This window comes from Buceros rhinoceros, unplaced genomic scaffold, assembly GCF_000710305.1.
Source record: "Buceros rhinoceros silvestris isolate BGI_N320 unplaced genomic scaffold, ASM71030v1 scaffold9031, whole genome shotgun sequence".
Classification (NCBI taxonomy): Eukaryota; Metazoa; Chordata; class Aves; order Bucerotiformes; family Bucerotidae; genus Buceros; species Buceros rhinoceros.
Window position 1 is genome coordinate 12319 of NW_010393642.1, and position 18500 is coordinate 30818.

Consider the following 18500-nt stretch of genomic DNA (forward strand, 5'->3'; position numbering starts at 1 on the left):
TTATTGTTTTCTGCAACTGCCTGAAAGGAAGTTGTAGTGAGGTGGGGGTTGGTCTCTTCTCCCATGTAACAAGTGACAGGACGAGAGGAAATGACCTCAAGTTGTGCCATGGGAGATTAAAGTTGGATATTAGGAAAAATTTCTTTACAGTGACGGTTGTGAATCATTGGAACAGGCTGCCCAGGGAGATGGTGGAGTCCCCATCCCTGGAAGTACTTAAAAGATGTGTAAACGTGGCACTGAGGGACATGGTTTAGTGCAAGGTGAACAGTTGGACGGTCTTAAAGGACTTGTCCAACCAAAATAATTCTGTGATATACATATATATATATAAGTAGAAGTTATGCTTAAGTGATTCTGTCCTAAAAAGCTAGAATCATCTTCACTAGACAAAAGAAAAGCCAAATTCATTCATAAGAGAAAAGAAACAAAAAGTGAGTTGTTCCAAACTTTTTATCGTGATGACCAATTTGTCCCAGATGCTGAAGAATGAAGTTGAAAATTGAATGCAAGAAAACGTATCCAATTAAAAATTTTATTTCTCTCACTTCTTATCTTCAATATTGTACCAGACTCTCCCCCTTTGAAATACTGATTACTATAGGAACTGTGATAATTGCCATATAATAATGCCTAGATCATAATCAGGGTACCTTGTGTTTTGTAATTTATTCAATAATTTTCTTTTTATTCCAGTAGTAATAGTTCTAATTATAGTTTTCAAATCCAGTGATAGAAATTAACTAAAAAATAGTTCATTGTAAAACTCACATAAGCAATAGGTAATCAAAATCATCATAGGTTATGAAATAAATATATATTTATTAAATACTAGGTTGATTTGTCATTACACAAGGCTACATCTATTTTGCTTGGAAATAGAATAATCTAATTACTTTTCTACAAACATAAATACAAATTAGAACATCCTATGTGTTCATCAATAAATGAAGCAAAGTAAAGGAAGACGTGAAATGAAGAAACCAAAATATACGTTAGCATTTTTCCCTTTTGCCTTATAAAGGGGTAGAGGGAGAGAAGCTGTATTACAAGGAGAGACAAAGCTTTTTTTCTTCACTACTCACTCATGTCATTCCAATACCCATTTTTTGACTTGGTTAGGATCTAATTCTGTACTCTTGGTAGGCTAGGATTCAACTGAGTTAAAGATTTTTAAACTCACTGCCAGTCAACCGTATCATGAACTTTCATTATGTGCATGTAATTAATTAGGTCCAATGAACAATATCAGCACTGAATTATAGACTTTTTCCCCCCACCATATAATTAGAATATAATTACCCACAGGATATCAGAATGATGCAAAACCTTTCCTCTAAATGCGCCCTCATTAGGAAACAAGTCTCAATGTACATTTATTCAATCAGTATGAATTAATTAAAACGTTACTGAAATAAAAGAAAGTGACATTAAAGTGTATCTGACATCTATTAAAAGACTATCACTTGAGATCTGCACACACACTTTATAATTAGACTTATTTAACTTGAAAAAAGTTCACCATACAACAAGCCTTATATATGGTAAACAGAGAAGTGAAAAGGACTAGTTTTAAAGTTGACAGACTACATTTTAGTAAAACATTTCAAAGCACTGCTGCGAGATATGAAAAAAATCTTTATATGTCATTGGATCTAGACAGATCGTTGCATTAAAGGTAGGAGTTTGGCAGTTGCCTGCCAAGGGCTTGCACTGAAACAGTTTTGCAAAGCCAGTAGCGATAATAAACATTTATTAAAATGACAGATCTAACAGATTTGGAATTGCCATTGATAAATGCACTCACTGCAATAGGCCTAATAACTAATACAGAACAGTAATGGCAGCAAAAGAAAACGGTCCTGGGTATTTTCACCATATCGTGAGAGCACAGTTCTTACCCAGAAGGCATCCCTGTCTTGAGCAGAGGAAGAGGAGTACAGCCTATCGACCATCCCTGAGAAGTCTGCAGTCTTTTCCTGCCAGTCTTTCTCTTCCTCCTGGCTTTTTATATCTGAACTCTGTCTCTACCTCTTAGATGACATTTAGCATGATTTGGCTGGAGAGTTGAACAACATTGTCATATGTTTAGCGTGCAAATCTTTTGGCTCTTTAGCGTATTGAGGGCTGTAAATTTTAATATTAATTTGGCCCTTAATTGGGCAAGGGACTTTGTTTAGACACTGGGACCTTCAACATTTGCTTGCTTTCTTTGCTTAACCAAAACCAAGCTGTCTTGTCTTCACAGGACTCCCTCCTTCAGCCATTATTTACGCCAGCTCAAGGAATCTCCACTCCTAGAGATAACATAGGAATCTCCCGCTCGCAAACATCTTGGCCTTTTGTGCAGAATTCCCACCTAGACATGTGATTCTTTCATGATATACATAGTACCAACTGCATGAGTTTCCCCACGGTTTCTTTTTCAGCTAAGAATGTAGCTTATCCTATTTAGGAATAACATTTGAGAAGTTCCGTTTTGAGCAGTTTCTGTTTTTGAAGATGAGAGCCCTCTTTCTTACCTTAGACCAGCCATCTAACTTTCAGGTGACCAGACATTTAGGTTCTCTCTTCAGCCATTAGAAGGGACGGTATGAGAGGGCTGTGCCAGTCACTCTTAGAGGAATTTCTCTTGTATATAAAGAGACCCTGAGCGAGTAATTCAGAACAGTCTCCTGAGCTGAGATGCCTATGTTTATTGGGAAGAGAAATGTCACCCTTAGTGAGATTACAGTCAGGAAGGGCAGGGGGTTTTTTATTTGTTCTTCACAGTTGCAGCAGTGATTTTGGATGTCAGTGGACACCTAGGAAATGGAAAAACAGAGGATATGGACCAGAACAGCAAATTGTAGCTAACAGACCAGTTTGGTGACTCTGATATAATACATGGTGCTGTATATAGAATACACAAATATAGAACATATATATGCCAAATTATCTCTCTACGTAAAATATGTATAGAATTTTTATATATCACAAATTTGTTTATATACACCTAATATAAAGTATCATCATAAATCAATTTTATTTGACCTCTTTTTTTAAATATAAATGGCTATTTATTTTGGTAGAAGAAACAGATATATCTAGTTTGGGTTTGTTTGGCATTTTATTGTAGAAGAAAACAAATGTTCAAAAATCTTGTTTATAAATAGTTCTATTTAGGCATGTAAACCAATACTGATAGCAGATTATAAATGTTTTAGCTAAGAAATGTGCCTTGTGCAACTAAACAATGTGCAGTATGTAACTTCAAACCTTTGTGTAAATATACCAAGTGTGTTGAGATGCTGGCAAAAAGTATCACAGAATTAAGGCTGAAAATATAGCACAAGAATTTTCTTTTACTATCAGTATTTAGAGAGACTCTATAAAATATTTGATGGCTGTGTTATAATTGCAATATGGTTCAACAGGCACTTTTTCCATGTTTGATAATAGATTTTCATAATATTATTTTCCTGTGAGGTAGGTAAATGTTACTCACATGAGAACGCAAAGACAGATAAAGAGAAAAAAAAAATAGCAAATGTTGGTTGAAGAATGAGCTTCCTCAATCGCTTTTCCATTTTTTAATCCTAAAACGATTATTCTGTTTTTATTATAGTAGGTATCTGTTTTAACTCAGTTGAATCCAAGTTCAACATGGAGTGCAGAAAGTTGGTGCAGTGTTGTAAGCATCTTTTTGGGCAACTCAATCCTTTCAAGTGGAGTACTAGCCTTATTCTGAGTTTCTGAAAAGAGATGCTACAAAAAACAACAATCATTTGCATATATATGCTTCTGTGGGGGGTGGGGAGGATTTAAATCTGTTTGTTGAATATTAAGTAATGACATAGCAATTGAAAAGATTTTAAAAAACCAAAACAAAACCACTTTTTTACTTTTCAGTTGCAGATCATACTGCAGATTCAGTTCTCTGAGAATCTGAAAGAGACTTGAAATATAATGGTGTGCTTATCTATGTTAAGAGCATTTTCATTTCTTTGAAGTCAGAAGGAAATTAATAATTGCCCTGGAGGAAAATGTATCTTCCTAACTAATTATATCTGTTCGGCAAACACAGTTCAATGTTAAAATAATAAGATGCTGATAAACTGAAATGACAGCCATTCAATCATTTTAAGTTATATCTAGTTGCCTGCCCACAACTCATGGCTACTCTGTCCCCAAGTTTATTTCTTACATCCTCTGTCATTGGAGTTTAACATGATTTTATTTTGAAAATTATTTTCCAACTCTTTTGTAATTCTTGGCCAGTGTATATAATTGTCAGTTATAGCCCAAGTTCATTTTAGGTTACAAATTAAATTAAAAGTCTTGGGCCCTAATGTTGTTGTGTGTTGATGCATATATTGAATGGGTGCAAGGTGTAAGGCAAGTTATCTTCAGCCAATTAAACAAACTAAGGTTGACATGCTAAATGAGAAATACTTGATTGTGGTTTTGACGTGTAATTTTGTACATCTTTATTAAGACCAGTTAAACAAGAAACACAAAGTAGCTATATAAAGTTATCATGTAGCAATTCCTTGTTCAGCTATTTTGGAAGCTATTCTTAGATGACATTGTCTCCATTCCAGCCTTGTCTTTTTCCACGTATTTTCGCTACTAGTTCTATGGATGACAAAATACCTCCTTCTCATTGACACGATGTGATTTTTTTTTTTTCTTAGCTACAATCCTGCTGTCTGATAAATTAAAAGCTTACCTTTCCTTTATAGTATGGGCATGTGTGTAGCTCACTGGACAGTATTTTTGCTAGTGAATTGGTTGCTAATCTTGTCCACAGGATGACTTGGCTTCAGCTGGTGGATGTTGAGCTGGGTATTTGTATTGTCCTACAGCTCTATGACCTTTCAAGGCAGCATGATGTGGTATTCTAGTATTGGTCCTTCTGATTAGTATGTTCACAGGGGTAGAGCTGGAAATGTGGATAAAACTTTATAAAGTAAATTTTCAAAATATTTTAGCACATCTAAATCATAGTTTGTTAGATGTGATATTCAAGGGTATCTGAATCCTTGTTTCTCTTTGATTATTGTCTAACAATGGGCAGAAATTGCATGGAATGGAATTTTTGTAAGCAGGGTCTTGAATACCACGCAAGTTTACAAAATGATGGTCTTGAAGTACATATTCTACTATTTAATTAGACATTAAAGCATAGGTTTGTATCCCTTGCTTCCCATGTCATTGAACAAATAACTCTATGCTCCTGGAGGAGCAACCTTCCTCAAGTTATTTTAAAAAACCCTATAGCATTGGTTTGGTATTCAAGTCACATATTTAAACTTACATGGCCTTCACCCTGCAAACATTTGAGGATACCTTTACATGGTATTCCATGTGGTCCATCTGATGTTCTATAACCAAATTTCCCTGATCAATATCTTTGAAGTTCAAGTTTCAGAGTTCTAAAATAAGATAAAATAAGATTTTAATAACTGTTTCAGTTTATGCATATTAACATAGAATTTGGTTCTCTCCTTATGCACCTCTATTCCGAGTTTGGGTTTTAGGGTATATGTCTCATCTGAAGGCATATAGTATAAAAGAAGTAATTATCATATAGAAGTAATCTCAGGTTTTTAGTAGGTACGTGACAAACTGTGTAATGGTATTAAAAATTCACTAATGGCTTTCCAGTCCTAATTAATATGTAAATAAATGGCTGTGTAATATATAAATTAAATTGTTTTAAATAATTTCAGCTCTGCACAAAACAATCCAGAAAATTAGATTTGCACTTACTGATTAAGAGACAAGGTGCGAAAAAGCAATTTTTGCTGCATTGTTACTGAATTCTGTGTCAGCAGTTAAAGAGGTAACTAGTAACCCATTACTTTCTATTCATGTATTTTCTTACAACAGCTATGATAGAGTATGAAATTTCTAAATGTTAGTCTTTGTGTAAAGGAAAAGACTGTACTTCTATATAAAGAAAGAGTGGAAGTAATTTCTGAGGGTGAATGTTGTATAGCTTGTAAATTTTAGTAGAAAAAATAAGATTCCTTGCTTTGGATGACGATTGAAAGACTTGGAAGGTTGAATAAAAAGAATACTCCCCAGGTACCATGTATTTCTTTTTACTATTCGAAAGAATAAAGTCCTCAGGTTTTCAAATATTTTTAGCTGGTGCTAGAATGATCCCGCACATACTTCCTGGAATATAAATTATATAATATGGCAGCCAAAACACTGAGGGATTATGTTTGTGCAAATGTGTCAAAAAGCCCCATGTATGTTGTTTTTTAAGTACAACTGTTGCAAGGTAATGTTCTTCGTGAGCACTCTCTCCGTGCCCCCTGCCATCCCAGCTGTTCAGTGTTGCAGCCTAATACTCTCTTTTTCCAACAGACGCTACCCACTTTAGGAGGTTCGCTCCCTGAGGTGCGTAATGGGAGGCATCCATGTACGCACAAGTACTAACAGATCATGATATTGACATTCTTTTTGCTATAAAGTGCATTTTGGGGCTGAACTAAAAATCTAGACGTGATATTCTGTGTTACCATTTGAAAGGTCTTGTCTTATTTGTCAATTCTGTTTTCTTATTTGGATGAATAAGGGTGTAGTTCTTATCTGACAGTGATCTCTCTGGAGCAATACTGAATGGTAGAAGCTCCAATTAATGGATATTGACTTCAAAGTGGGAGTTCAAGGGGAGAAACGAAGGTGTGAAAGGTGCAAAAATGGGTGGAAAAAATTTTTGTTGTGGTAAGCACTATTTTGAAAGGTATGTGCTCCAGCATGTACCAAAAACCCCAGAAAAGCTTAATTCTTTGAGCCATCAAAATGTACAATAGCTTTTAAAATGCTGTATTCAGTATCTCTGTCAATGTCATCATGCATGTCCACTAAAAAATGGTTTACAGGTACATTGATCATTTTGTATGCTTTAATTAACAAGATATTAAATACAGCATGACTGTTGGAGAAACATTTCTTACCTTGACAAAATAAGTTTTTTGCATTTTGCAAAACCATTTATTCAATGCATGTCAAATTTGTCATAACTTTACTAGAATTTGTAGACTATTATCCACAGATTATTTTATTAAACTGATGTTATCGTCTTAAAAAATGATACTGTTTAGTTCCTTACACATTCAGATAGCTTAGTAATGTTACAGTAATATTATAGTTCCTGAAAGAAACTTCCTCAGTGGCTTCGAAAGCCAGCTTCCTATTTCATACATAAAACAAAGTTTTAAAGAATATTTAAAAGATTTTTTTAATGAAATGGTAAATCTTTTTGTGATCCATTATTAGATTTAGTCAGTGGAATTAATATACACAATATTGAGAGATATTATTTCATACCAGTTGTAAAATTATAGGCTATGTAACTCTAGGAAATCTAGAATCTCTTATCAGCCTCTTCAGAAATGTTTCAGAGAGCACTATTGGTACATGTGGTGACGTATTGTGGTATCATGCGTATGAGATGGGTGATATGAATATTTGTACTTTCTTCAAAAATCATCACTCAAGAAAGCAGTTCTTTGATGATAATGAGGTCAGATATCCATGTTTGATTTTTTAAATAATACTAGACAATTCTGTATCACAAATACACTTTTTTGTTTATATTGTGTGAGATGTGTGGCCTAATCTTGTCCAGTCACTGCTTAGAAGCTGTCTTTAGTCTGTGAGTTAAACAATCATTTTGCTTATGGAACAGGTAATATAAATTGGAGAAGGAGTGTTGTTAATGCAGCAGCCATAGGGCCAAGGCCAGCTGAGGGTATTTGCTGCTGTCTGTATAAGGTAGGAATAAAAATTATTCCATCCGAACATAAGGAAAATCTTTACTTTGAGGATGACAACACTGGAACAGGCAGTGCAGAGAGATTGTGGAGTTTCTTCTCTGGAGATACTCGAAACCTGCCTGGATGTGATCCTGTCCAACCTGTTGTAAGTGAATCTGCTTTAGCAAAGGGGTTGGACTAGATAATCTCCAGAGGTCCCTTCCAATCCCTACCATTCTGTGATTCTGTAATATTAAAATCTTTACTTGAGGTAATTGTTGCTGCATTTTGCTTGTGATTGTTAACAGCAGGTTTGGGCACTGTAGTTAAGCATCCCATGTAAAGACAGTTCTCAGCACTGAAGATTTTTAGTGCCGCACTTTAGAAGTAGCCCTTTTTCAAACAGTGTGGTTTTTTAACCTCTGTAAATGCATATACTCAGTGTACTAGATCTGTTCCTTTCTGTTACATTTTTCTTTGAACTATCACAAGTATGTTGTTTAGCTTAAACATTTTTCTAGACTTTTTAAGATTTGCTCTCCATCTGTGATTTTCGTTAGAAGCCAGAGGGTTTTACTAGCTGTGTGTCTGCATTACTGACATTTGATTTCATTTTTTTGAGGATCTTGCAATATTTAGGACCCAGATTTGACCATAATATAAAAACCTGTTTAACGTGGTATGCTTACTTTTCTGGGTCCTTATTTACAAAGTTGTTTAAAACCCCAAAGCTGCTTCTTACATATGTAATGAAGTGTTAAGCTTCCTTTGTACTGAAGTTTCTTACTCACTATCCTTGGTTTCTTACTCTCTAACCAATACCACTGTGATTTAATGTTTAGTTCACAGATGTTACTCTGGATGCCTCATCTTAGTTCTACTTTCTGAAAAAATGGTCAAATCAGTAAATGCCGAGCCAGTGATTTCTTAGATAGTGATATGGACGGTTTGAGCTTTGAAAGTTAGGGCCGGTGTGAATAGCTCCAAGTACTTTTACTGTTTTTGATTTAAAGCAGGGACATTGTAGTCTAGACTCTTGGACCTCCTCTTGAACTCAAGTTACTCAAAGCAGCCAAGAGCTCAAGCTAACTAATCTCTTAGGAATCTCATTGCATACTGGAAATAGTGTCAGCTCCCATGGTTTGGTTTGGGTTTTTTCTGTGACATAGGTTTGTCAATCCTCTTAGAGAAAATGTGGTTGAATTGCCACATTTCCCCAAAACATTTGGCTCCCCGAAGCAGCCTGGAATGACTGGGACCACTGTTTGCATCAGGGCTAGATTGAGCTTGTGTCAGTCTCCAAATTTAATGAAACTAAAGATGGTATAAAAACAGTAATGGTCCCCATCTGTGTCAGAAGGCACTGTGTTAAGCTGGGAGTTACTACTGCCCTGCCAGAGAATCTGTGTCAATGATGTTTCTTACCAGTTTAAACCACTCCAGAAGGAGCAGCATGGATTAATTGCTAGTGCACTCCCTAAGACTTTCTCAGAGGTGGCACAGAGGTGTGGGTTTGGCCTGGTATGGAACATAAATGGTAACATTTAATGAACTGCTTACTAAGTGCAGTTGCAGGGGGTGCAACAGTGTCCTTCATGCACCTTTCTAGTGCAGCAAGCTTGTGCCAGCTCATTTCCCTGCCTATTTTAAAGCCCTCTTGTAAAGCGAGGAAAGTGACTGGGGTGCAGTTGGGATTGAGGACACTGATTCTCTTTGATAAACATCTGCTGTGTTAATTTGTGGTTTTGGACAACCTAAAAGCACGTGCTGGGTGCAGTTTATAAATAGGATAAATGAGATACAGGAAGCAAGGACTTTTTGTTTTTTTTTCATTCAGAGTTCTCTGAAATGACCTGACAACAGTTGAGAATATGATTACAGCAACATACTTCTGAGGTTTCCTCTTTCAAATAACCATCTGATTGTGCTGTGTATCAGCATCAAAAGTTGCCAACAACTTAGAATCTGATGTGGACTGTGGTTTCTTTCTGACACAAAATACCTGTTTTTAAAAAGCCACTCAGCCAATTGATTATGGTACATTTAGAACAGGTGCATTTTGCCTAAGTGGTAAAGTACACCTGAGACATCCAGCCTTTGCTAATACTTAGGATGAATTTTTGATAAATTACTGATCTCTTATCAATGTGCTTATTAAAGAATCAAGTATATTGTATGATTGGCTTTCAAGTTTCGGAATGCCATCCTGGCAATGTCAGCTCATCTTTTCACATCATTGCATTGATTTGTGTTGTGACTGCACACTTTTCATCCATCTATTGCCGAGTCATTGTGGAATGTCCAGGCACATAGATAGATGCTGTGTGAAGTGGCCAGACATTGTGTAATAACTTGACCGAGATCTCATTTTCATTAAAGCAGAATCTGACATTACTCTCTAGTCAAAAAGCAACTTTGTGGAGGCACAGTCTCAGTTACAGTTGTATAGCATTAGATAATGTGTTAAGTTCCGTTTTCTCCTCTCCTCTTCTGTTTTCAAGGAAAGACAGGCAACAGTGAAAAAAGAGAAGAGTTGCCCCCAGCAAATGAACAAATTGGGAGAAAGGAACAAAATGCAAAGAGCAAATTCTGTCACCGTAGATGGACAAGGTCTTCAGGTGTGTTTATTATTGTAATTATAAAGGAGGTACTTGTAGGAATGAAGACAATGATGGTGTGCGCCACCTTTAAAGTGAAATACTTCCTATGCATTTACTCTTTTAATACTTCACTTTTAACAATACAATAGGTAAATTCTTCCATCTGTACAGGAATTCTGTGGTGGAAATCTGCTTTTCACATGACTGGTAGGATTTCCTAAGACATTAAGGTGGAGGGAAAACTATCTCTAAAACACATGTATTATGGGGTGAAGCCAAGCTTGATTGTTTTACTACCTGTCATGCAGCATAGTGTGAATTTACATTATAACTCTGAGTCTATGCCTTGATAACTGTTCACTGTTCTCATTTGGATCTTCTAAGTAAGTAACAGATGGATGGAGTAAACTTCAGGGATGTTATTTGTCCAGATATTTCCAAGTAGGGTATTTGGCACATCAAAATTAAGACTGGAGAGAAGAAAAAGGTTTCAGTAATAGCAATAGTTGAATAAAAATGCAAGTTTTTTCTATTTGAAAGAAAAACTTGTGTGTGTGATGAGATAATGTTATTTTAGGGAGGTTACTTGGAGGCATGCCAGAAGTTCTGTCTGAACTGTTTGACTTCTTTACCTTAAGATTCAAGTAGTTTTGGGTAAAATCAATGTTCACAGGTTTGATGCTGCTGCTTTATTTCCTCAGGAGTTAAATGATCATTATGATAACAATGTAATAATCATTTAATGTACATAGTTGACTATTCTCTGTATCTTCTAATGTGTTGCAATTGAAGTTCAGTAAAATGTAGAGATTCTGTTACCATATATCAAATACTGTACACCTCACAGTTATTTCGTGATATACCTTATTGTGTCAGCTTATTTTATTGTTTCATCTTTTTAGGTCACTGAAACATTTTTGTTATGACAACCCAAATGAAAAAGAAAAAAACAAACCCAAAACCGAAACCCTAAAACTTATGCAGTTACATGGCTGCGCCATTGATGACCTAGTAGGGTATTACAGCTATCATTATCCATGGCTTTCAAGGGTCTCTTCCTGTGCTTACCATCCTTTCAGGCTGCATTGCTATCCAGATCATCTGTGACAGAGTATGAAGCAAGAAAGCTAGAGTATTCACTGACATCAAGTTCAAGTTTTGTCTAATGAGTCACAGTGTGACTAATAAACTGGTGCTAAAGAGAGCACGCAGGTTTATTGTAACTTCTGTGTGATATCTGTGCAATTCCAGTGAGCCCAACTGCTCTAGATAGGGGAACATCTTTGGCATTTCCTTTTGGGAGCAGCGGCATGTATCATTAGGAATTTTGGTTTTACTCCAAGCATTAGATTTCTTATGCTCATAGTATATTTTCAGGTATTTTTCACGTCTCTGTTTCCCACTCATGATACAGCACTTGGGATATAGTACTTGGTCTGTTCGAAATAGCAAACACCTAGCATCACCGACTCATGCATACACAACCTTAAATTACTAGAATTTGTGCTTTCAGGTAATTAGGGCATAAGATTTCCTATAAATTTGTTAGTATGATCCAAAACTCATGTTCCATCTTCTCTTTCCATGATGAATCCAAAGCCTAGGATTCATCATTGCTTTTGTTTATTTTTCCTTGAGAAGGAGAGAAAGAAAGAGAAGGACTAAGATGGCAGAATAATTATTGAATGGATTTGAGGTGTTTTCTGTAGTGCCTGGTATTGTTCTGTAATGCCGTGTCTATATTGTAGTGCCCGATGTAATGCTGGTAATCATGGTGATAACATTTAAAATAACACTGCAGTGATGACCCTATTTTGCCAGTTATACCATGGACCATTGTTTTTCTTTGGATAAAATTGGTTTTGAGTAACAGGAATCCATCTTAGCACCAACCATTAAAGTTTCGATAACCGGATTATTATGAAGGCTGAGTGGATCTTGAAGGATACTGTAGTGAAAGGCTGGGATCAGTGAGACTTTTCAGTTGGTTGGTTTTTTTGCTCACAGATTGTATAATTTTGAAACTATTTCCACAAAGATGCAAGATTCCATAAATATAACTGGCAATTAATATTAGTAATTTGCCTAAAGCAAAAAATTTATGTAGCTGATCAAAGTATACTACTCTAATTTTCCCATATCTGGTCCAAGCATGGTACTCTAATACTCTGATTTTTCTGGCATGATTTCATTTTAACATGATCTTCCATGCTCCTTGATGGTCTGAAACCTTCTACTTGTAATATTATGGTTAAATTTTGAAATAAAAGATTTAAAATAGAAGTAAGTTCATCATTTAGCTTTTGTTGAGAAAAATATCAAGTCCAAACCTTCTTTCCATCAGACAGCGGTGAGCAGATAACTTAGTGGCAGTGGAGATCTGCACGACTTAAAGACAGTTAATCATAGTTAAGCACATTCATCTTACTTCTTTCTAGCTAACCAGCATAATGATCAGGATTATTATTTCTAATTAGAGGAAGTAATAGATCATATATAACCTTAGGACGAGTCTCATTAATTAACCTGCGTCCTAAGGGTTTTCAGAGCTAGTCCATCTCTGTCACAGTGAGCACCATTGGTTTACACTTAGTTCACAGGAACAAACATCACGGGAATTGGATAAATAACTAAAATTGATTAAAACAGTAGATAAAAATTAAATATATGACAAACTTCACTATATCCTGCAGTTTGATATATGTTTCAACATACAGCACTTTACTATAACAACATACTGTGCTGGAATGTGATACTGGGGTTTTTTTATGCTAGGCTTAATTCCACTGAGTTTGCTGGAGTTTTTCATTATTTTTTATGTACGTTGGAACAGATTTCAATCCATTGTTTGTGAAGTTATGGATAGAGTTGACACAGTAGTGCCTAGCACTTCCTACTGGGAGAAAAGTGTCTTTAGATGCCTGTAAGATCATATGCCTATGTCTATAGGATGCCTGTAAGACTCCTTAGCTATCCTGTTTCTCAGGTTCATTCTTAAAATACATTTTATGAAATCTTCAACCAAAAAGATTTTGTTATTTAAGGAGTTATGAATAAGGATTGGGAGCAAGAGCTTTCAGTGTATCATTTTGAAACAGTCTAAGCTTCATCTCTGAGGTTGATAGTGCATGACTTCGGAGATGTTGACTTTGAATCTTTAATATGCTTTTAACCATTCTAGATTTGACATATATCTAAAAATGATAATTTTAAATATGAATAGTCTAGCTTTATTGTTTAAAAACAGATATTAGAAAGATATCATCTGATGTAATTTTTTTTTATGTTCTTCAAGCCTGTGGAGCCAAGGCACTAAGCCACACATCTTGCAGTATCTATCTGAAAATGCAGACTAACTCTATTACTTAAGAGGAAAGTGTTAGCTTGTAAAGCTAAACATTAATGTGAACATGTAAAACTTCCCATGCACAAAAGAATTTAAAAACAAGGCATAAGTCAGTTTCGTTCAGTGCAGGCTCCGCTCCATTCTTTTCCTCAGGCATGCCCTTCTTCCACATATTTTATCCTCTAGTTTTTGAAGTTTTCCAGCTAAGGTGTTTAAAGAACTCATTATTGTTCTGGTTGTTACATTTTTCAGTGTGTGATTTCATATCATATTAAATATTGCAGGTTTCTGTAATTTAAAAAAGAATTAAAAAGTACTCTGAGTTTAAAATTTCATTTATCTATATTTGACCTTTATAGTATAGTGTCATTTCTCACTACAAAACACGGTTTCTTCATAGCTTTTTCTATAGGAAATTATTGTCAAAATTAATCATGCATTTCTTGCATTTAAAGTTTTCTTCTCTTTTGATGAATGTAACCTATATATATATATAATCAATATTTCAATAGAATTATAGGTTAAAATGGCATCGCACCTGTAAGACAGCATTAAAAAAAAGTCACTTGCAGTTGTGGCAAATTAATGAAGTGAGGATTATTGCAAATTATAGAATTGCTTCCAGATGGATTATGTAGCGTAGCATAGGGTTTGCATTAAGCTTCTTGTTTTCTGTCTGCTATAGGAAAAAATGAATGCAACACACAGCATTAATATGTGGCTGTGTTGTTCCCTTCTTTTAGATCACTCCAGTTCCAGGCACTCATCCACTTTTAGTTTTTGTCAATCCTAAAAGTGGTGGGAAACAAGGAGAAAGGTAAGGATAATTTTATCTTTTGGGGTTTTTCTTTCCTTTCTCTATTTTGATCTCTGTGTTGTGTTTAAAAATAAACTTTAAAAATTTGTATATGAAAAGAAATCCAACATTTTAAACTGTTATGCCTCATATTTACACATCCTCTTGTCCTGTTTAGAAGAGGTACACGCTAGCATATAGTTATAAATTCTGAAGTTAAAAACTAGACTGAGTTCTATACAACAGTTTTATTTCACATCAGAAAAAGTAGCTATATTTAATGTGTACGGATTTGTGCCATTTGCATGCTATATTTTGCACTGCAACTTTGTGGTTATAACAGTTTTGTTTTAATCTCCATAATAAATATGCAGACAGGCCAATAATGTAAATTGAAAACAGTATTCCATTTTCTAATGTACAATTTGTCTGTCAGAGATTTGGTGAGTAGACTCTCCAGCCTCTCCATAAGATTTCCTACAAAGAAACCTTTTGATTTCTGTAGATAGGAAGTGATCTAACAATCCAGTTGAAATGTTGAAGCCCAACCATAAAAAAATTTAAAGACATGCTTAAATTTGTGAGTGATTACATTGATTTAGATTCAAAATAGCTAAGTTTATGTTTAAAAGTTAGTGTATCAGAGGCATGAGAAAACAGAGGTAAGGATCACTCTCTTCCTACTCTGTCCGTCAAACTCAAGCGGAAATGCTGAATTGGTTACCCCCCAAACAGATTTTTCAGAGTGTTATTTCAGAATCACAAATTATAACAATGATGTGGCCACTTTTGATCATCACATAATTCCCCACATTTTTATGGCCTTGTTTACCATGTCAGTGTTGTAATTTATCCTTCAGTTCTTGTAAAAGGTTATAGTCTTTTGGCCAAGATGAGACTGAAGATGACACCTGTGGATACTGGGTGATGTGGGTGCCCGAAAGCATAAAAAGAGGGATCCGGTGTGATTCTAAACTTGGAACCAAGCAAGTAAACTGCAAGTGTGTCTTTTTCCCCACTGCCTCGGTTAGATCACTTCTTTCAAACAGCATCCCTTAAAGTAAACTGGCAAAAGGGCAAAAAATCTTGCAGAGTAGAAGGGGAATTCTCAGAGCTGAAGAACATTTAACCAAAACTGGGTTTGAAGGCCTCTGAGAGAACAGATTATCACTTAGGACCTGATTATGTAATCCCTGGACTACTTTTACCTAGATATTAGCAATATGTCAGCAACTCTAGTTGTGTCAAATGTGGTTAACGATCTAAAAGATTAATTCTGAACAGTTTCAAGAACACACCTTGTAATCACAACAGAACCATTATGAGTCATCCTAAACATTCATTTCGGACAGAGTAGCTGTGCCAGGTAGCCCTGGTCTTCTGTGCAGTTCAAGGGCATTGTGGAACGTAACGCGCTAGCGCTTAGCTTGACATTTTTATAGTACCAATATGGAGTAGATGACGGATCCAGTCTAGAATTCTGTAGGTGAGAGTCAGGTTGGAGAGCTGCACTTGCATAGTTTGTTATAACCTAGAAACAGTTTAATGAAATTCTATTTCACAGCTTTCAGTTCCCAGCTGATAATTGGTCTCAAGTGTTACCATCTGAATGGGTTTAATGCACGAGGGATGTCATTTAATGTTAGATATTCTTCAGGGTAAAAGCAAGTTTAAAATGTGATCCCCTTCCCAAGCTCCTATTCCCTTTCACGTCTTACAGCCTGACACTTTTCAGTTTATGTTAATGCAACTGTTACTGAGGCCAAGCAGATCATAGGAATAATTTCAATTCAAAAAATGAATGCCTTACACACCTTTCAATCACTAACACCATTAACTACAAGTGTCATTACACAATGAAGGTATAGCATGAGGGCAGCTGCCAGCAATTGAGTATAGTGAAGTTTGAGAACCTCTTAAATTGGCTTTGATACCACACAAAATAAAATGTTAAACTTCATACTAATGTGTCACAGTTACACTCAGTATTTTCTGTGTTAGGAGAAGCACATCAAGAGATCAACTGCATAGTCACATAAACATGCATAAAGTAAGTTACCAGCAGGAGATAATATCTCTTGGTAGGATCTAAATTTAGATTCAAAAAGGTAAAAAAAAAAGTCCAGATGTGAACTATTTCGTGAGAAGGGGGTTGTCCTCTGCCTTTTAGGTATTAATATTTCATATCAATACCATAATAAAATTAAAAAATAAGGATGTTAAGAGTGCATATTAGCTTGAAGATTTCATCTGAAGGATAAAAACAGTTTCAAGGAACAGTAATATTTAACTTTTTTACTTTTTCTGGTTTTTATCTGGCTGCTTTACAGTTGTTAACCATAAAGAGAAGAATCCCATATTTCCCACCCACCCCCTACTCCCCCTCCCTCTAATTTTGTGGCAGTTATATGTTGCGAAAAGTAATATCATAGGACATTTGAAGACATAAATATCTTTGCAAAGTGCATGGCTGTAGTGATTCAAGTCAAGCCATTTGCTTGAGGTGATTTGTAATCTGGTCAGGCATTGAGAGGCTAGGAGTAGAGTATAGGCTGTAACAAAAGTAAGATTTCCACAGCAATGAGGGGGAAAAAAAATCCTACTTATTTTTGTAGATGAGAATTTCATTATCTTGACTCATTCAGATTAAGGTAATCTTTTACTGAAAGCTGTTCTTCAGTCTTTGCTAAGGATTTTCTGTATTTGAGAGATCATAGTGAATGAAGTTATGATTTCTAACTGACTTTCATTGAACACAAAAAGGTTATTGTAGGCACTGTCAAGACTTCAGTGTTCCCACAGTTCTCTGTATGAGATTTTATGCCTTGCCATATGGTAACTCAGCCCATTTCACTGCCCTTAGACTTGGAGTGAGTGTGTGCATCTGACAACCAGTTGAATAAATGCACTCCCCCAATAATGCTCTGTCATTTCTTTTTTTTTTTTTTTGCAATTTTTTTGAAATCTCTCAAATACAAAGGAAAAGAACTGAGAATCACTTTAAGGTAAAAATGTTAGGTGCTTTAGTTTTGTTTTTTGAGTGTTGAAATGGAGGGGTGATGGGTAACAAATGGATATGTAGAAAAAGTGCATTCAGAACACAGAGATACTTTCTTTACAACCATATATAACACCTTATTGATAAGTTTTAAAGCTTTGATTCTATTAGAGAGCCAGAGTTTTGTAAAATGTATAGTGATAAGTATAATGTTGTTATTGAATAAATTTCTATTTTAAAAACCAATGCTATGAATTTCAGATATAATTGCAAAATAAAGAGCTAAAATAACCCAGTTATACTTTTTTTCTTAATGGAGAGATTAATACTTATTGCCCACCTCTTGAATATCAAATGCATTTACAGTTGTTTGGACTTAAATTATTTAGTCCAATGGATAATGCATATGTTTATAATAAAACGAAAAATATAATACAGTGTTTATTAAGAAGAAAGTAGCAAATAAGAATTAAAGTTGATGAGTTTAAGCCTTTCACACACCAAAACAGATTTTAATTAAACATGAGATTGGATAGGAGTTCAGCAAACCCAGTCAAGTGTCTTTCTCGGGCTATATCCCACTGGAATATGTTTTCAGTGATTGTGTGTGAAATGGACAGGTGTGGTTAATCAAAAATATTGCAGTACATCCATTTCACTTGAGAGCTAACAGTCCTGTATGTCTATGTTTAAGATCTGACTAATCAAGACAACGGCTTTCAATAATCTATGAATAGAATGTATGTATTTGATACATCATTGAAAAAATAGTTTCTTTCAACAGAAAGCATCCAGTGCCTCTAAAGACTGTTCTTAAGGGTAACGCTTCTCGCATGAGTCCTTTTTAAATCATGCCGTTGTTTTGCCATGCTCATTACTTTGTTTTCCACTTCCCCATTTTACAATTTATTTGCCTGACCAGCAGGTGAGTTTAAACAATTGTTTCCTTGACAAATGTGCGGTTGGATGCACTGGAGAACAGCTTCCGTGCACTGACGTTTCCTGC

At 35.3% G+C, this 18500-nt stretch overlaps 1 protein-coding gene across 1 annotated transcript in view; it reads left to right on the forward strand.

Moving 5' to 3' along the window:
- Positions 1 to 18500, forward strand: part of LOC104501163 (diacylglycerol kinase beta-like) — a gene marked incomplete at both ends in the record, with an annotated part of 32746 nt that overhangs the window by 10923 nt on the left and 3323 nt on the right. Inside the window, 3 exons of the mRNA XM_010144925.1 lie at positions 6361 to 6393; positions 10256 to 10372; positions 14444 to 14517. Of these exons, the coding sequence (XP_010143227.1) occupies positions 6361 to 6393; positions 10256 to 10372; positions 14444 to 14517 (224 nt within the window). The remainder of the gene's footprint in view (positions 1 to 6360; positions 6394 to 10255; positions 10373 to 14443; positions 14518 to 18500) is intronic.